Below are 12427 nucleotides of genomic sequence, written 5' to 3'. Positions count from 1 at the left end.
AAGAGGTGTAGAAAGTACTCAACGTTTACACAATTAAAAGTACAAGTACCTGACTAAAAACTTGAGTAAAATTAAGAAAGTACAACAAAAGTACAATACTCATGTCTTTTTTGGGCAAAACACATCTTGTTACCTCAACATGCTTCCTCAGATTGATGGTGAAATCATGGTGAAAAAAAGTAATGTTTTTCTTTAGAAATGTAATCAAGTAAAAGAAAAAGTCAGTTTTAATTGTACTTTAATAAAGTAAAATCCCCCCAAAACAATACTTAAGTAGAGTAAAATCAGAGAGTCAGAGAGGAATCTGTCCTGAGCAGCTTAGCCTGTCTTCTGAGACTCTTTGTATAAGGCATAATAAACTTTGTGTGTCTGTGTGTAGACTGTCTAAAGAGACTTCCCAGAAGCTGGTTGAATGTGTTTATGAAGGTCAAGAAGAAGAACTGACTCGACGCTTCCTGCAGAAAGTGGAAGGAGATCTGACGTCCTGTTCTTTGAACTGGGAAGAGCTTCAGTATTTCCTGCGGTCCAGAATTCAACAAATCACTGTGGACATCAGAAACAGCGACATTCAGTGCAGAATCAGTGAAATTCTGCCTTTCCTAAACAGGATTCAGTTTAAACGGTAAACAGTTAGTCAATTCTAATAAATGTTTAAGTCTAAAGTGATTTAAAAGAGTGTGATGTGTGTCTGCACAGGATGAGCTCTGCCTTCATGCTGCGTCTGATCAGAGAGATCTATGAGTCCGGCTCTGCTGCGTTTGCATCCAATCTGTTGAGTTCAGTGGAGAACTACATTAACCTGCAGAGCAGAGATCTGGACTCTGTTCACTGTGATGCCCTACGCTTCACACTTCAGCACTGCACTGCAGCTTTACTCAATCTACAGTGGACCTCCGTACCAGAAGAAGAGCTGGAGAGCATCCTGCCTCTCTTCACACATGCCTCCAGCCTCAGGTCTCTCTCTCTATTCTTCTGTTTCTCTGTCCCAGGTCTACTTCTGCATACTTGTCAGTTGTTTTAACTAATTAAAGCCATATTGTTTTGTTAGTGGTATTTTGATAAAAATTGTAATATTGTTGTTTAATATAACTTTAAAGTCAGTTAATGAATTGCGTGCATGGTAACACTGATTTGGGGAAAAAACTGTTTATTAAAAGTTTATGTTAATAGCTAATTAGTTACTTGATATGATCATACTAATACAAAGTCAATAGAAATGTTTTTAAACTATAAAAAAAAAAAAAACTATCACACACAGAATCATTAAGAGCATTCAGAATAATAGAATTCCTTAAGATTCTCCTCCATACTAAATGACTTTTTTTAAACGCTGTTACTGTGGTTCTAGAATCTGCCCTGATCCAGTTTTCTTCTGTGTTCAGTGATGTTCTAGAATCTGTCCTGATCCAGTGTTCTTCTGTGTCCAGTGATGTTCTAGAATCTGTCCTGATCCAGTGTTCTTCTGTGTTCAGTGATGTTCTAGAATCTGCCCTGATCCAGTGTTCTTCTGTGTTCAGTGATGTTCTAGAATCTGCCCTGATCCAGTGTTCTTCTGTGTTCAGTGATGTTCTAGAATCTGTCCTGATCCAGTGTTCTTCTGTGTTCAGTGATGTTCTAGAATCTGCCCTGATCCAGTGTTCTTCTGTGTTCAGTGATGTTCTAGAATCTGCCTGATCCAGTGTTCTTCTGTGTTCAGTGATGTTCTAGAATCTGCCCTGATCCAGTGTTCTTCTGTGTTCAGTGATGTTCTAGAATCTGTCCTGATCCAGTGTTCTTCTGTGTCCAGTGATGTTCTAGAATCTGTCCTGATCCAGTGTTCTTCTGTGTCCAGTGATGTTCTAGAATCTGTCTTGATCCAGTGTTCTTCTGTGTTCAGTGATGTTCTAGAATCTGTCCTGATCCAGTTTTCTTCTGTGTTCAGTGTTGACAGGTTGCTGTTGCTAAAGATACTTCATTGCTGCAGTGTCTCTGATGTCCAGCAGGAGGCAGCAGCTGTTCTTCTCTCTGTCCTTCAGCACAAGCTGGACTTCTCCTGCCGCTTTGCTCTGGATCTGACAACAAACACAGACTCTGAACTTCTACATCTGACCACTGATGACTGCTGTGTGATGTCCAGAGTTATTCAGAGAGCTCATTCAGACACAAAGACACAGCTGATTCTTCAGGACTGTGAGATTCCTACAGCTGGAATGAATCAGCTGTTCCCAGTGTTACATTCTGTTCAGCTCTGGTAAGAAGCATCAACAGATCACACACAAATCCAAAGTAAAAACATTCAGTATTTATATACAACACATCTCTCTGTCTTTCAGCTGTGATAAACCTCTGCTGCTTCAGTTTCTGGCTCATGTGAGGCCTGAGGAAGCTCATTCTCTCTCTCAAGCTCTGGGTGGAGAGCTGGATGTCAGTCAGACTCCGCTGGATCTGCAGGCCTGTAGAGGTCTGGAGCTGATTCTGGAATATTCTGAAGGACTGACAGAACTGGATCTGAGTCAGTGCCATCTCACAGATGATAGTCTGGATCTGCTGCTCCCAAACCTCCACAAAGCGCAAAACATTGAGTAAGTGACTGAAGAAACTCAAAGTGTACATTTCTCAAGTATAATATAATAGTTCAGTAACACTTTATTTTAAGTGTCCAAAATACAGAGTAATTTCCTAGTAAGTACTTAGTAGTTGTCGTTGTACATGCTAAGCACATTTTGTTTTATTCAAATAAGATATGGAACAACCTGTGCTTAGTTAATAAATAATTACAAACTGTAAGTACAGACTGTGTCATAACATGGTAAAGAGATTTTATTTTATGTAAGTACAGTGGTTACTACTAAGTACCTAATTAGGTAATTACTTCATATTATGATACCTTAAAATAAAGTGTTTTGATTTGTTTCTGATTTGTATGATTTCAGTTTTAGTGGCAATGATATCACTGACGCTGGGGCTGATAAGATCTACAGGATCGTCACTCTCAACAGTAACATAAAGACAGTAAGGTGTGTGTCTGCGTGTCACAATGTAGCCAACATCTGGGGTTAAGTGCTTTATGTTTAAGTAAAGAGTAAAGTTGATAACATCCATTAAACAATATTATATTTAGCTAAAAAACTAAATTCAAGAATGTAAGTAAAAGTTATAAGATCACTAGGTTTCAGTCATGAAAAACAAATTTGATCACATCATGTTGTGCAACAGGCAACCCTCATTAAGGGTAATTATGTTAAGTGTGCTTGTCTCATTTACATGTTTTCATTTAGCTGACATTATCTAAAGCAACATGCAAATGAGGAGTACAAGCAGTGGGTAGTAGTTAATATCAGTGTGTGTTTGTATCTCTAGGCTCTTCAGCAACAGAATTGATTCCAGGGAGCTCTTCAGCACAGACCCACGATTTGAGATCTGGTGAAATTCTGGTGAAAATTGGAAAAATAACACATGGGTAGTAAGGTAAAAACTATGAGGAGTCTTCCATCAGAGTCACAGAGCAGAATGTAAACCACATCGATTCGTCTCTGTTACATTAACTGTTTTAAAACATTATGAAATCAATCTTCATTGTAAACTGTCTTTTCATCTCTCTACCCTTTAAATGATTTTCATTATCCTGCATTATGGTGATTTTATGGGTTTATTTATTTTAACTGAACTAACTGGCATCACTAAATTCAATAATAAAATGCAGTTAACTGAAAATTGAGTGTTGAGTCTTTCTACATTACTGACACAATATACTTAACCTTGTGAAGCTCTTTGACAATGTGTATTGCTAAAGGCTTTATATGAGGTGACTTTGCTTCTAATCCTTATGACTGGCAAAAAAAAAGCTCCTGATAATGTATTTCTGATGATTGACAATTAGCATACAGTTTGGATTGGTGACCTGGTTCTGTTCTGGGCAGCTCAGCAGGGATAGCAGCGATAACCCCCAGGGTAACAGAACGAACCAACAAATGCATGCAGATATTGCATAATCTTTGTTCACATTTGAATTAGGGTGATGGAGGAGGCTAATTAGCTATAGAGCAACCTGAAGACTACTGATAGTACTGACAACCTTATATATAAACACTAAGATAGGCGTCATATTCCTTTAGGTAGATGGGGGTCAGATGAGAGTCTAACGTGACCTGACAGAACTAACGGTACGCTAGATATTTAAAGAAAATCACTCCAGCGCTGACTACTTGATGTTTCATAATCAGCATTATTCCAGTAGAAGACGGCAATGATATATTAATAACAAGAGCCCAGATAATCCACAACAAAGATGGAGAGAAAGAGATAAATATGAAAACAACCAAAAGCGCAAGTGCATTATGAAAAGCTTATCTTCTCTTCCATTTCCTTGGAAGGAAACCTGTTTTCAGATGATTAGATGATGAGATCTTATCTGTGTTAGAGGTCACCGAAGGTCATTACTGAAAGAGCACTGAACTTTATCAAAGCATATTAAAAACGCAAAGTTTCCTGGAAGGAAGATACTCCCTGGTCGCCGGTCACACCCCCCTACAGTGGATGGCCCGGACATGGACCAACGCCAGGGTGACCAGATGGTTCCTCACGCCCCAGGACTTCCACTTCGTTGTGCGCTCACATTTACTGTAAATTTACATATGAAATCTAGCCTACATGGATATAATTAAGTGTTCACTCTTTGATGAGAGATTCAGATGGTTATCAAAATAGTTTTTTTGTTTTTATTTAGTGTACCATTTAAACACATTTTCATGAGAACCATGGTATCTTTTTACTTATTTTAAGCAAATTAACATGCTTTTATCATCAGTACACAGCATTCATTACTCAACTGCCTTACTCTTCAACACTCGTTTCAACTTCTTCATAAGTTATAACTTAAAATACATCTCGAATAACTTTAGACCTATACATTAACATTTTAACACGTTACACCTAAAATGGCAGATTCACGAGGCAACTTAACTAGCCCCTAACACCTGTATACTAAGTATAAACCCACATGAACAACAAGAGAAAACTGCACGTGGCCACAAAAGAAATACTTAGATGTAACGTTAAGACAAATATCAAATCAGATATCAAATAAAGGAATGTTCAGAACGACTCACACATTTGGTCGTGAAAAACAGTATTGAAACTCGGCTGAAACAGTGATAAAACTTTACCTCACATAACCAACTACCTGACAAGCATAGTTAGTTAATGTCCCTCTTTTGTTTCATCATGTTTTTGTGATGTATGCACATTACGAACCTGAAATACAGGACAATAATCAGGAGACAGGGCAACAGCGTGTAGAGCGCTCAGAATTCTCTGCAGTTATGTTTGAGTCCACGAAGAAGACACAGAGAATCACTATACGACCACATCCCCTGCTGGCCCTAGCGTGCTTCACAGTAAGATCACGATAACGACACACTATGAGCATCTGAAATAAAACACATTGCAAGGTATTGAATATATATATATATATATATATATATATATATATATATATATATATATAATACATAAAAATTCAATGCCATTTATAACACCACACAATTGTAACACTTTTCACACTGGCACATATTTTTTATGTTAATATAGGCACATATTGTCTGTATTATGTTGTTTCAGGTACGTATTGTGGTTGCTCCCTTCCCTTTTTGTTTCTTTTCATTATTCTTTTGAATTTTTATATATGGGTGACTCTATAATTGCGATAGCATTTGGTCTCCAAAATCATCCTTTTTTTCATCTTTTTTTTTTTTTTTTTACTTTTTGTTTTCAAATGCTTATATTGTTTATTATTTTAATAATTTGTTACTCACTGTTATGAATTTTACAATGTTACAGTCCATAACAATATAACAATTTATTTAAAAAAAGTGTCTTAAATACCTGAAAATCCTGATTTCTTCCTGTCCGAATTAGTCAGTGTATTTTTTCCATCATGTATCGATGTGTAATTGTGTAGTTGAAAGAGAGCTGAAACGTAAGGAAAGTTGTTTAAGGAATGTTTTATTGTTATTTCTGTCACGAAAATCAAGAGAAGGATTCAATTGCGGAGAAGGACAGTTTATTAGTAGATAAACAAAAGAGAGAGTCACTGATGGAGGTGGAGCTTGTGCAGCGCGAGGATGGAAAGCGGGTGCAGGAACGCAGTGGCCGTCAATCCAAGCGAATCCTCTGAAGCAGGAACAATCCTCAATACCGATAAACGGAGAAACATCAGAACAGGAACTCAGGACAACGGTGAGGATCTGACAATGAGAGCAGTGTTAGCTGGTCTTAAATAGCCCTAATAATGAGCCACAGCTGAGGCTGATCAGATCGCGATCACGAACTTAGACACACCCAAACACTGAGCACATAACAGACAGACACACAAGATGAGACAATGAATCCATGAACCGTGACAATTTCTGCACATTGCTGAATTTCTCCGGCAGAGTTGACAAACAATACCATAAAAACATCAGTTTTTTCATTAAAAGTAAAAAAAGGAAGTAGGCCAAGTCTGTGTTTGGCAAGCACTGAATTAGTCAAATTTAATATGTTTTCAATGAGATATTGGAAATAACTTTCTAAAATGTATCTCCATTCAATCCCTCATATGTTTTTTACATTTTTTCTACTATTATTTACTCTTATACAGTTTAAGATTGGTCTTATATTTTGTATATAATTTTTATAATTTTTATAATTTTATAATTTTTGTTTAATAAAAAAGGTGGATAGACAGATGATCTCATCTCATCGCTCAGCTTCACTCTCCAGTCCAGAAGGTGGCGCTAAACTCATATGTTTGATTGAAGAACACCATTAAACCTCAGAGGAAGAACAATAGTTTCACCGCTCTCTGATGTTTTTTGCAGACACTGGTTTAATACAAACTGTTAGAAACGTTGTTTCTGTAAACAGAGAAATATGGGATTTGGGTTAGCCTGATAAATACCTGTAGGATTTGCATCCTCACAGTCTTGACTAAGTGTTGAAGCAAGCAGTAAGAAGTATCATCTGAACCAAGATCTGCTGCTGTGAAGATGGTGTTTGTTAAAGAAGAGATTGAGGAGAACATGACAGAACCAGAAACATGGAGAATAAAACAAGAGGAAACAGAAACATGGAGAATAAAACACAAGGAACCAGAAACCTGGAGAATAAAACATGAAGAACCACAAACCTGGAGAATAAAACATGAGCAACCAGAAACCTGGAGAATAAAACATGAAGAACCACAAACCTGGAGAATAAAACATGAGCAACCAGAAACCTGGAGAATAAAACATGAGGAACCAGAAACCTGGAGAATAACACAAGAAGAACCAGAAACCTGGAGAATAACAGAAGAAGAACCAGAAACCTGGAGAATAACAGAAGAAGAACCAGAAACCTGGACAGTAAAACATGAGGAACAAGGTTGGTGTGTATTCTTCATTCATATTTAAAGATTGTTTGTTGTACATTCATAGATCCTAAAATAAAGCCCTAACTATCATTAAAATGTCGCAAATCCCTGTTTCCATGTCCTTGTCGAAATGTGTTAGAATGCCCCAAACATTAAGACTCCCCCCATAACACAGAATAAACATAAAACAAAAATGAAATGAAAAGATTTGATGGCTGTATTAAATTTACTTCTACGCGTTACAGTGTTACCTATAACCAGCCCCACGTGATCGTGTTGAGCTCAGGAATTCAGTAGCCAATCAGATGGATTTTCTGAAAATGCAATGCAAAAAAGTGCAGATGTACGTACGATAAAAGTAAGAGATTAATTTATCATACAGATTATGGGAGGTTTATGAGTGCTTATTAACACTAGCTACTAGCTAGACTGACTGAGTGTGTTCTTTCACTGCTTCAGTCTAATGAAATGCTCCCAAAATTCAAAATGGGGTAGAAAATATTTATACGATTTCATGGTGAATCAATATCACGCGAAGACGGCCAATCTTCCTCCACAAAAGCACAGACTGTAAAAAAGCATGGACGTAGTGTCTGTGACGTCACCCGTAGGTGCATTTTTGAACCTCAGAGTGGGCGGAGCCGGCCGTCGCCATCTTGCAATCGAAATTGGGCAAAGAGGCATGTAGTTGTCATGAAGATTAAGTTGCTGTGAAGTTGGCCGAATCAATATGGAGAGTCTAGGGACTGACTTCCTTTGGAACCAGCCCCTGGTGGCCAGTCATGAATTGCAGTTTTAGTCACTTCCTTGTTGGTTTCACGAGAAAGACCGGGAGCTTGGTACTGGTGCAAAAGTCATAAATATGATATTAACTGTGTACAACAGTTCAATAAACCAGAAGTTAATATTAACAGACTTACCTTTTAGACACCATATTGCCTGTTTTTGCTCTGTTTCCCCACCACCAGCAACAGAAATGATTCCAAACACAGTCAGGCACGGTGTTTACTTCCTGAATGAATCAAACATTTAAATTAGTTGGTTTAATCACAATGAGTCACTTACTAGTGACTTGTTAAACTTTTCTTTTTCATAATTTCCATAATCAGTATTTAGGGTTTTATGATTTAAATATGAAAACTATGTAAAAAAAAAAAAAACTAAGTAAAAAAAAATTAAAATATATGCATTTGCAGATTAAATGCATTCTTGTCCTGCATTAAAAACAGAATTCACCATTTAACGTGGAATGTCACAGAATGTGTTAATTTTAAATAAATAATTAAAAGCGATCCTTTTCGAATTGCAATATGGAAATTTTTATGCAATTTTTAAATATATGCAATTTTTAAATATTAAGAAATTATTATCTTTAAAGAATTCTCGGCTGCACTGGCTAATGATAAGGCAGACCTGAGGATCATGGTCAAGAACACTCTGCCGGGCCAGTCCCCACGGACTCCTGATCCCTCGTAGTGTTGCTCCGTGGAGCTTTCAGGAGATGACGCTAATCCACCCCATGTTTTGTTGATCCCACTTGTCCACAGACCAGGGGCCTGGTTAGCGCTACCCTGTCCGTCTCGCTGGCTGATCCGGATAATTTGACTTGGTTACGTGATTCAGTTTGTTAGGTGCTCCCAGATTCAGGGGCATTCTTTTCACTTCTGTCCACTTGGAGAAGGATGCCTCTGCCCTGCATGTAGAGATTACAGTCCTATTGTGAAGGACTTAATAGAGCCGTTCTTTGGTTTGCCTTTGAGGTCCAGGTGTATCAGTACTAAGTTCCCCCCTTGGGGCTATCCATGTCTCCCAACGTCTTTACCAGAGTAGTTGAGGCTGCTCTGAGCCCACACCTCGACAACTGGCTTGTATTAGGTTACTCACAAGATCAGTTGTGTGAGCACAGGCTTGTGGTCAACTGGGGAAAGAGCAAGCTCTCCCCTGTGCAGAGCATCTCTTTTCTCTGTATGGAGTTGGATTCAGTCAATATGACAGTTCAGTCTCACAAGCGAGTAGTTACGGTCAGAGCTGAGCTGACTCGGGTCCTTCTGGGGCAGGTCTACAATTCCTCTAAAATTATTTCAGAGGCTCCTGGGGCATATGGCACAGCCACAATGCCCGACCCGTTACATATGAGACCACTTCAGTACTGGCTGAACAGCCAAGTCCTGAGATGGGCATGGCGCTCCCTGGCACACTTCAAGTCAACCACATTGAAATAACTGTGGGCTGTTCCAGGAGAACTCAATTGTGCAGCCAACGCTCTCTCACAATAGATCACTTTTCCTGGAGAATGAAAACGCCACCCCGGGACAATCCAGCTTATTAGGAGTTGAGACGGCGAGGCTCACATGGGACTCTTCACCTCCCAGGAATCCTCCCACTGCTGGTTGTTCTACTCCCTGACCAAGGCTCCCCTTGGCACAGATGCTCTGGCACACAGTTGACCTCGGGATATCCTGAAGTACCTTTTGGCACCTGTATCCCTCATCCACACCTCATCCCTTCTCAGGAACGTTTTGCATTGTCCTGTTGAGACTATGAAATGCTCCCTTTGAGCCTCTAGACTCTGTCAGGTCGTAGTTTTTGTCTTTCAAGACGTCTCTCCTGGCCGCGCTCACTTCCATGAAGAGGATGGGAGACCTGCATGTATTCTAAGGCAACGAATCTTGCCTTGAATCTCGTCTCTGGCTGATTCTCACGTTATCTTAAGACCCAGACCTGGTTATGTCTGTTCACATCTGCTCTAATATCTGTAATCAGTGATTTCTGATGTGTAATTATTCAAGTTCAGTCAGATTTCATTTGTTTCTAGTGACCAAACTAAATATTTTTTTTTCTCTTAGCATAAATATAATGTTATTTAAATTGTTAGATTGCAGAAAGTGATCAAAGAACAAACCTTGTTTGCTGGAGCTGTCAATGTGTGAGTGAACAACAGGTGACAACAGGTGAGTGAACACTCCACAAAGTACTTTTTTTGCTTAAATTTCTGTATTTGAGAATTAAATTTCTAAGGATTTTTGTTCTTAGATATACAAATCAAAAAATAACAATTAGTAGAAGTGCAGTATATAATAACAACCGCTCTTTTTGGATTTTACAGGTGCGTGGATTCAGCAGATTGAGTACTCAGATAAACAGAGAAAAATACATTAAAATAAAACTTTTACAAAAAATCAACACTATTCAGATTTCTTCTATTCAGATGTAATACATAGAAACAGTTCCATGGATGGCGCCTCATATTAAACAGCATTCAGCATGAATTGGGAATCAAGAATCGTCAGGGAACTCGGATTTCACAGAGGGGGGTGGATAAATATATTCAAGGAGCTCTTTTGTGACACTTTTAAACTCTGCAGGTCTGTAAGTCTTGTCTCGTCTCATCCACTTAGCTCTCCGATGACAGCTCAAGATCAACTTCAGAAATCACGATTTCTGTAATATCTGATCATTTTTTGCTAATTAATTCACTTACATAGAAGGATTAGGAGATCACTTCTTGTAGCTGCTTCTTCCCACTCTAAGAGCTCTACCAGGAAAAGATAGGCGGGGCTTGATTCACTGCTGCCACTAATTCTTAAAGAGACCATCGCTATTTTTTATCAGCGATGCTGATTGCTCCTTTATTTGAATCCATATTAACATGAGTTAATACTGGTTACATACTAGCCTGACAAATATTTTATAACATACGAACTGGTTTTCATCTTTTATAATGATTTCTTTTTAGGCCTGATGAAAGAAAAGGGGCAAGATTTGGATGAGGTGGAGGAGAAACATCAGGATCAAAAAGATCATGAAGACACTGGAGAAACATCAGTGAGATGCAGCATTCGGAAAACAGGCGTCAAAGGGCTTTCAGCTGCTCTCAGTGTGGAAAGAGTTTTCACAACTAAACGATACCTTAAGACTCACATATTAATTCATACTAGAATGAAGAATTTCACCTGTTCTCAGCGTGGAAACACTTTTACAAATAAATCAAGCTTTAAGAATCACATGCTAATTCATACCGGGAAAAGCCTTTCTTCTGCTCTCAGAGAGTTTCTCAAGTAAAGAATACCTTAAGACTCACATGATATTTCATACTGGAATGAAGAATTTCACCTGTTCTCAGTGTGGAAAGAGTTTCAAATGTAAAGCAAACCTTAAGAATCACATGTTGGTTCATGCTGGAATAAAACCTTTCAGCTGCTCTCAGTGTGGAAAGAGTTTCACTCACAAAGGACAACTTAAGATTCATTTGGTAACTTAAATCAAACCTTAAAAGGCACATGTTAATTCATACTGGGAAAAGTCTTGATCCTCCTCTCAGTGTGGGAGGAGTTTCACACAGAGACGTGACCTTAAGAATCATTTGATAACTCACTCTTCATGAAATGCTTTTGCCTGCTCTTAACATGGAGCTTTTTATGTGTAAAGAATAGCTTAGACTCGCATGTTAACGGGGTCATTGGATGCCTAAGAATAAGTTGATATTACCCTCTTAACAATGACTCTCTATAACAATTCCCAGTTGTAGTGTAAAACACCTCTGTTCAACTTTGTTCACAGTGAGCATGTTCCTTTAAATGCTAATGTTCACCCAGCCTTTCGCTTCAGTATGGTGACGCTCTGAGACTGTTAACTTTAGCCACATTTAGCAGCCAAACTCACTGTCACATTATCAGAAAAGTTTGTAAAAAAAGCAAGCAAAAAAAAAACTTTGAAGCTGGATCACAAATGCTTTTCACTCGGCATTGTTGCTTTTTTTGTATTTGAGTGTATGTGAGCAGGGATTGGCTCAAGGAACGTGATTGGTGGATCCTGAAGTGGATGAATTTAAAAGCGTGGCTCTGCTAAAACATGGCGCTCACTTTGGACGTGAAGAGCTCCAGATTCAACAGATCACCATCTGCTCCAGGATTTATCCATTTATTTTAATCTAATTTTGCGATGTGTTTGTGTTAAGGGAGTTAGGGAAGTTCATTTGTATTTTATTTTTCTTTGTGATTTAGGTCATTTACATATTTTTTTAGTTCTCTTATTTGTTATTTTGGCCTTTGGCCT

The 12427-nt window shown here is 38.4% G+C and overlaps 2 protein-coding genes across 12 annotated transcripts in view; both read left to right on the top strand.

The window, feature by feature from the left end:
- LOC122329724 overlaps positions 1-3668 on the top strand; it is a 28982-nt gene extending 25314 nt beyond the window's left edge. For 9 of the 11 annotated variants that reach the window (XM_043226237.1, XM_043226268.1, XM_043226257.1 and 6 more), the window contains 6 exons: positions 380-622; positions 697-954; positions 1922-2230; positions 2313-2561; positions 2913-2996; positions 3340-3667. In XM_043226237.1, the coding sequence (XP_043082172.1) occupies positions 380-622; positions 697-954; positions 1922-2230; positions 2313-2561; positions 2913-2996; positions 3340-3406 (1210 nt within the window). In that variant the 3' untranslated portion in view covers positions 3407-3667. Of the gene's footprint in view, positions 1-379; positions 623-696; positions 955-1921; positions 2231-2312; positions 2562-2912; positions 2997-3339 lie in introns of all 11 variants that reach the window. The other 2 variants (XM_043226288.1, XM_043226246.1) reach the window with 1 other exon arrangement.
- A 3129-nt stretch (positions 3669-6797) lies between these two features.
- LOC122332210 (antho-RFamide neuropeptides type 2-like) lies at positions 6798-11722 on the top strand. The gene is made up of 3 exons (XM_043229510.1): positions 6798-7383; positions 11109-11249; positions 11694-11722. The coding sequence occupies exons 1-3, from the start codon at positions 7008-7010 to the stop codon at positions 11720-11722; spliced, it is 546 nt and encodes a 181-aa protein (XP_043085445.1). The 5' UTR covers positions 6798-7007.
- Positions 11723-12427: the final 705 nt, after the last annotated feature.

This window comes from Puntigrus tetrazona, chromosome 3 (assembly GCF_018831695.1).
Source record: "Puntigrus tetrazona isolate hp1 chromosome 3, ASM1883169v1, whole genome shotgun sequence".
NCBI classification, from domain to species: domain Eukaryota; kingdom Metazoa; phylum Chordata; class Actinopteri; order Cypriniformes; family Cyprinidae; genus Puntigrus; species Puntigrus tetrazona.
This window is presented reverse-complemented; position numbering and strand designations above follow the sequence as displayed.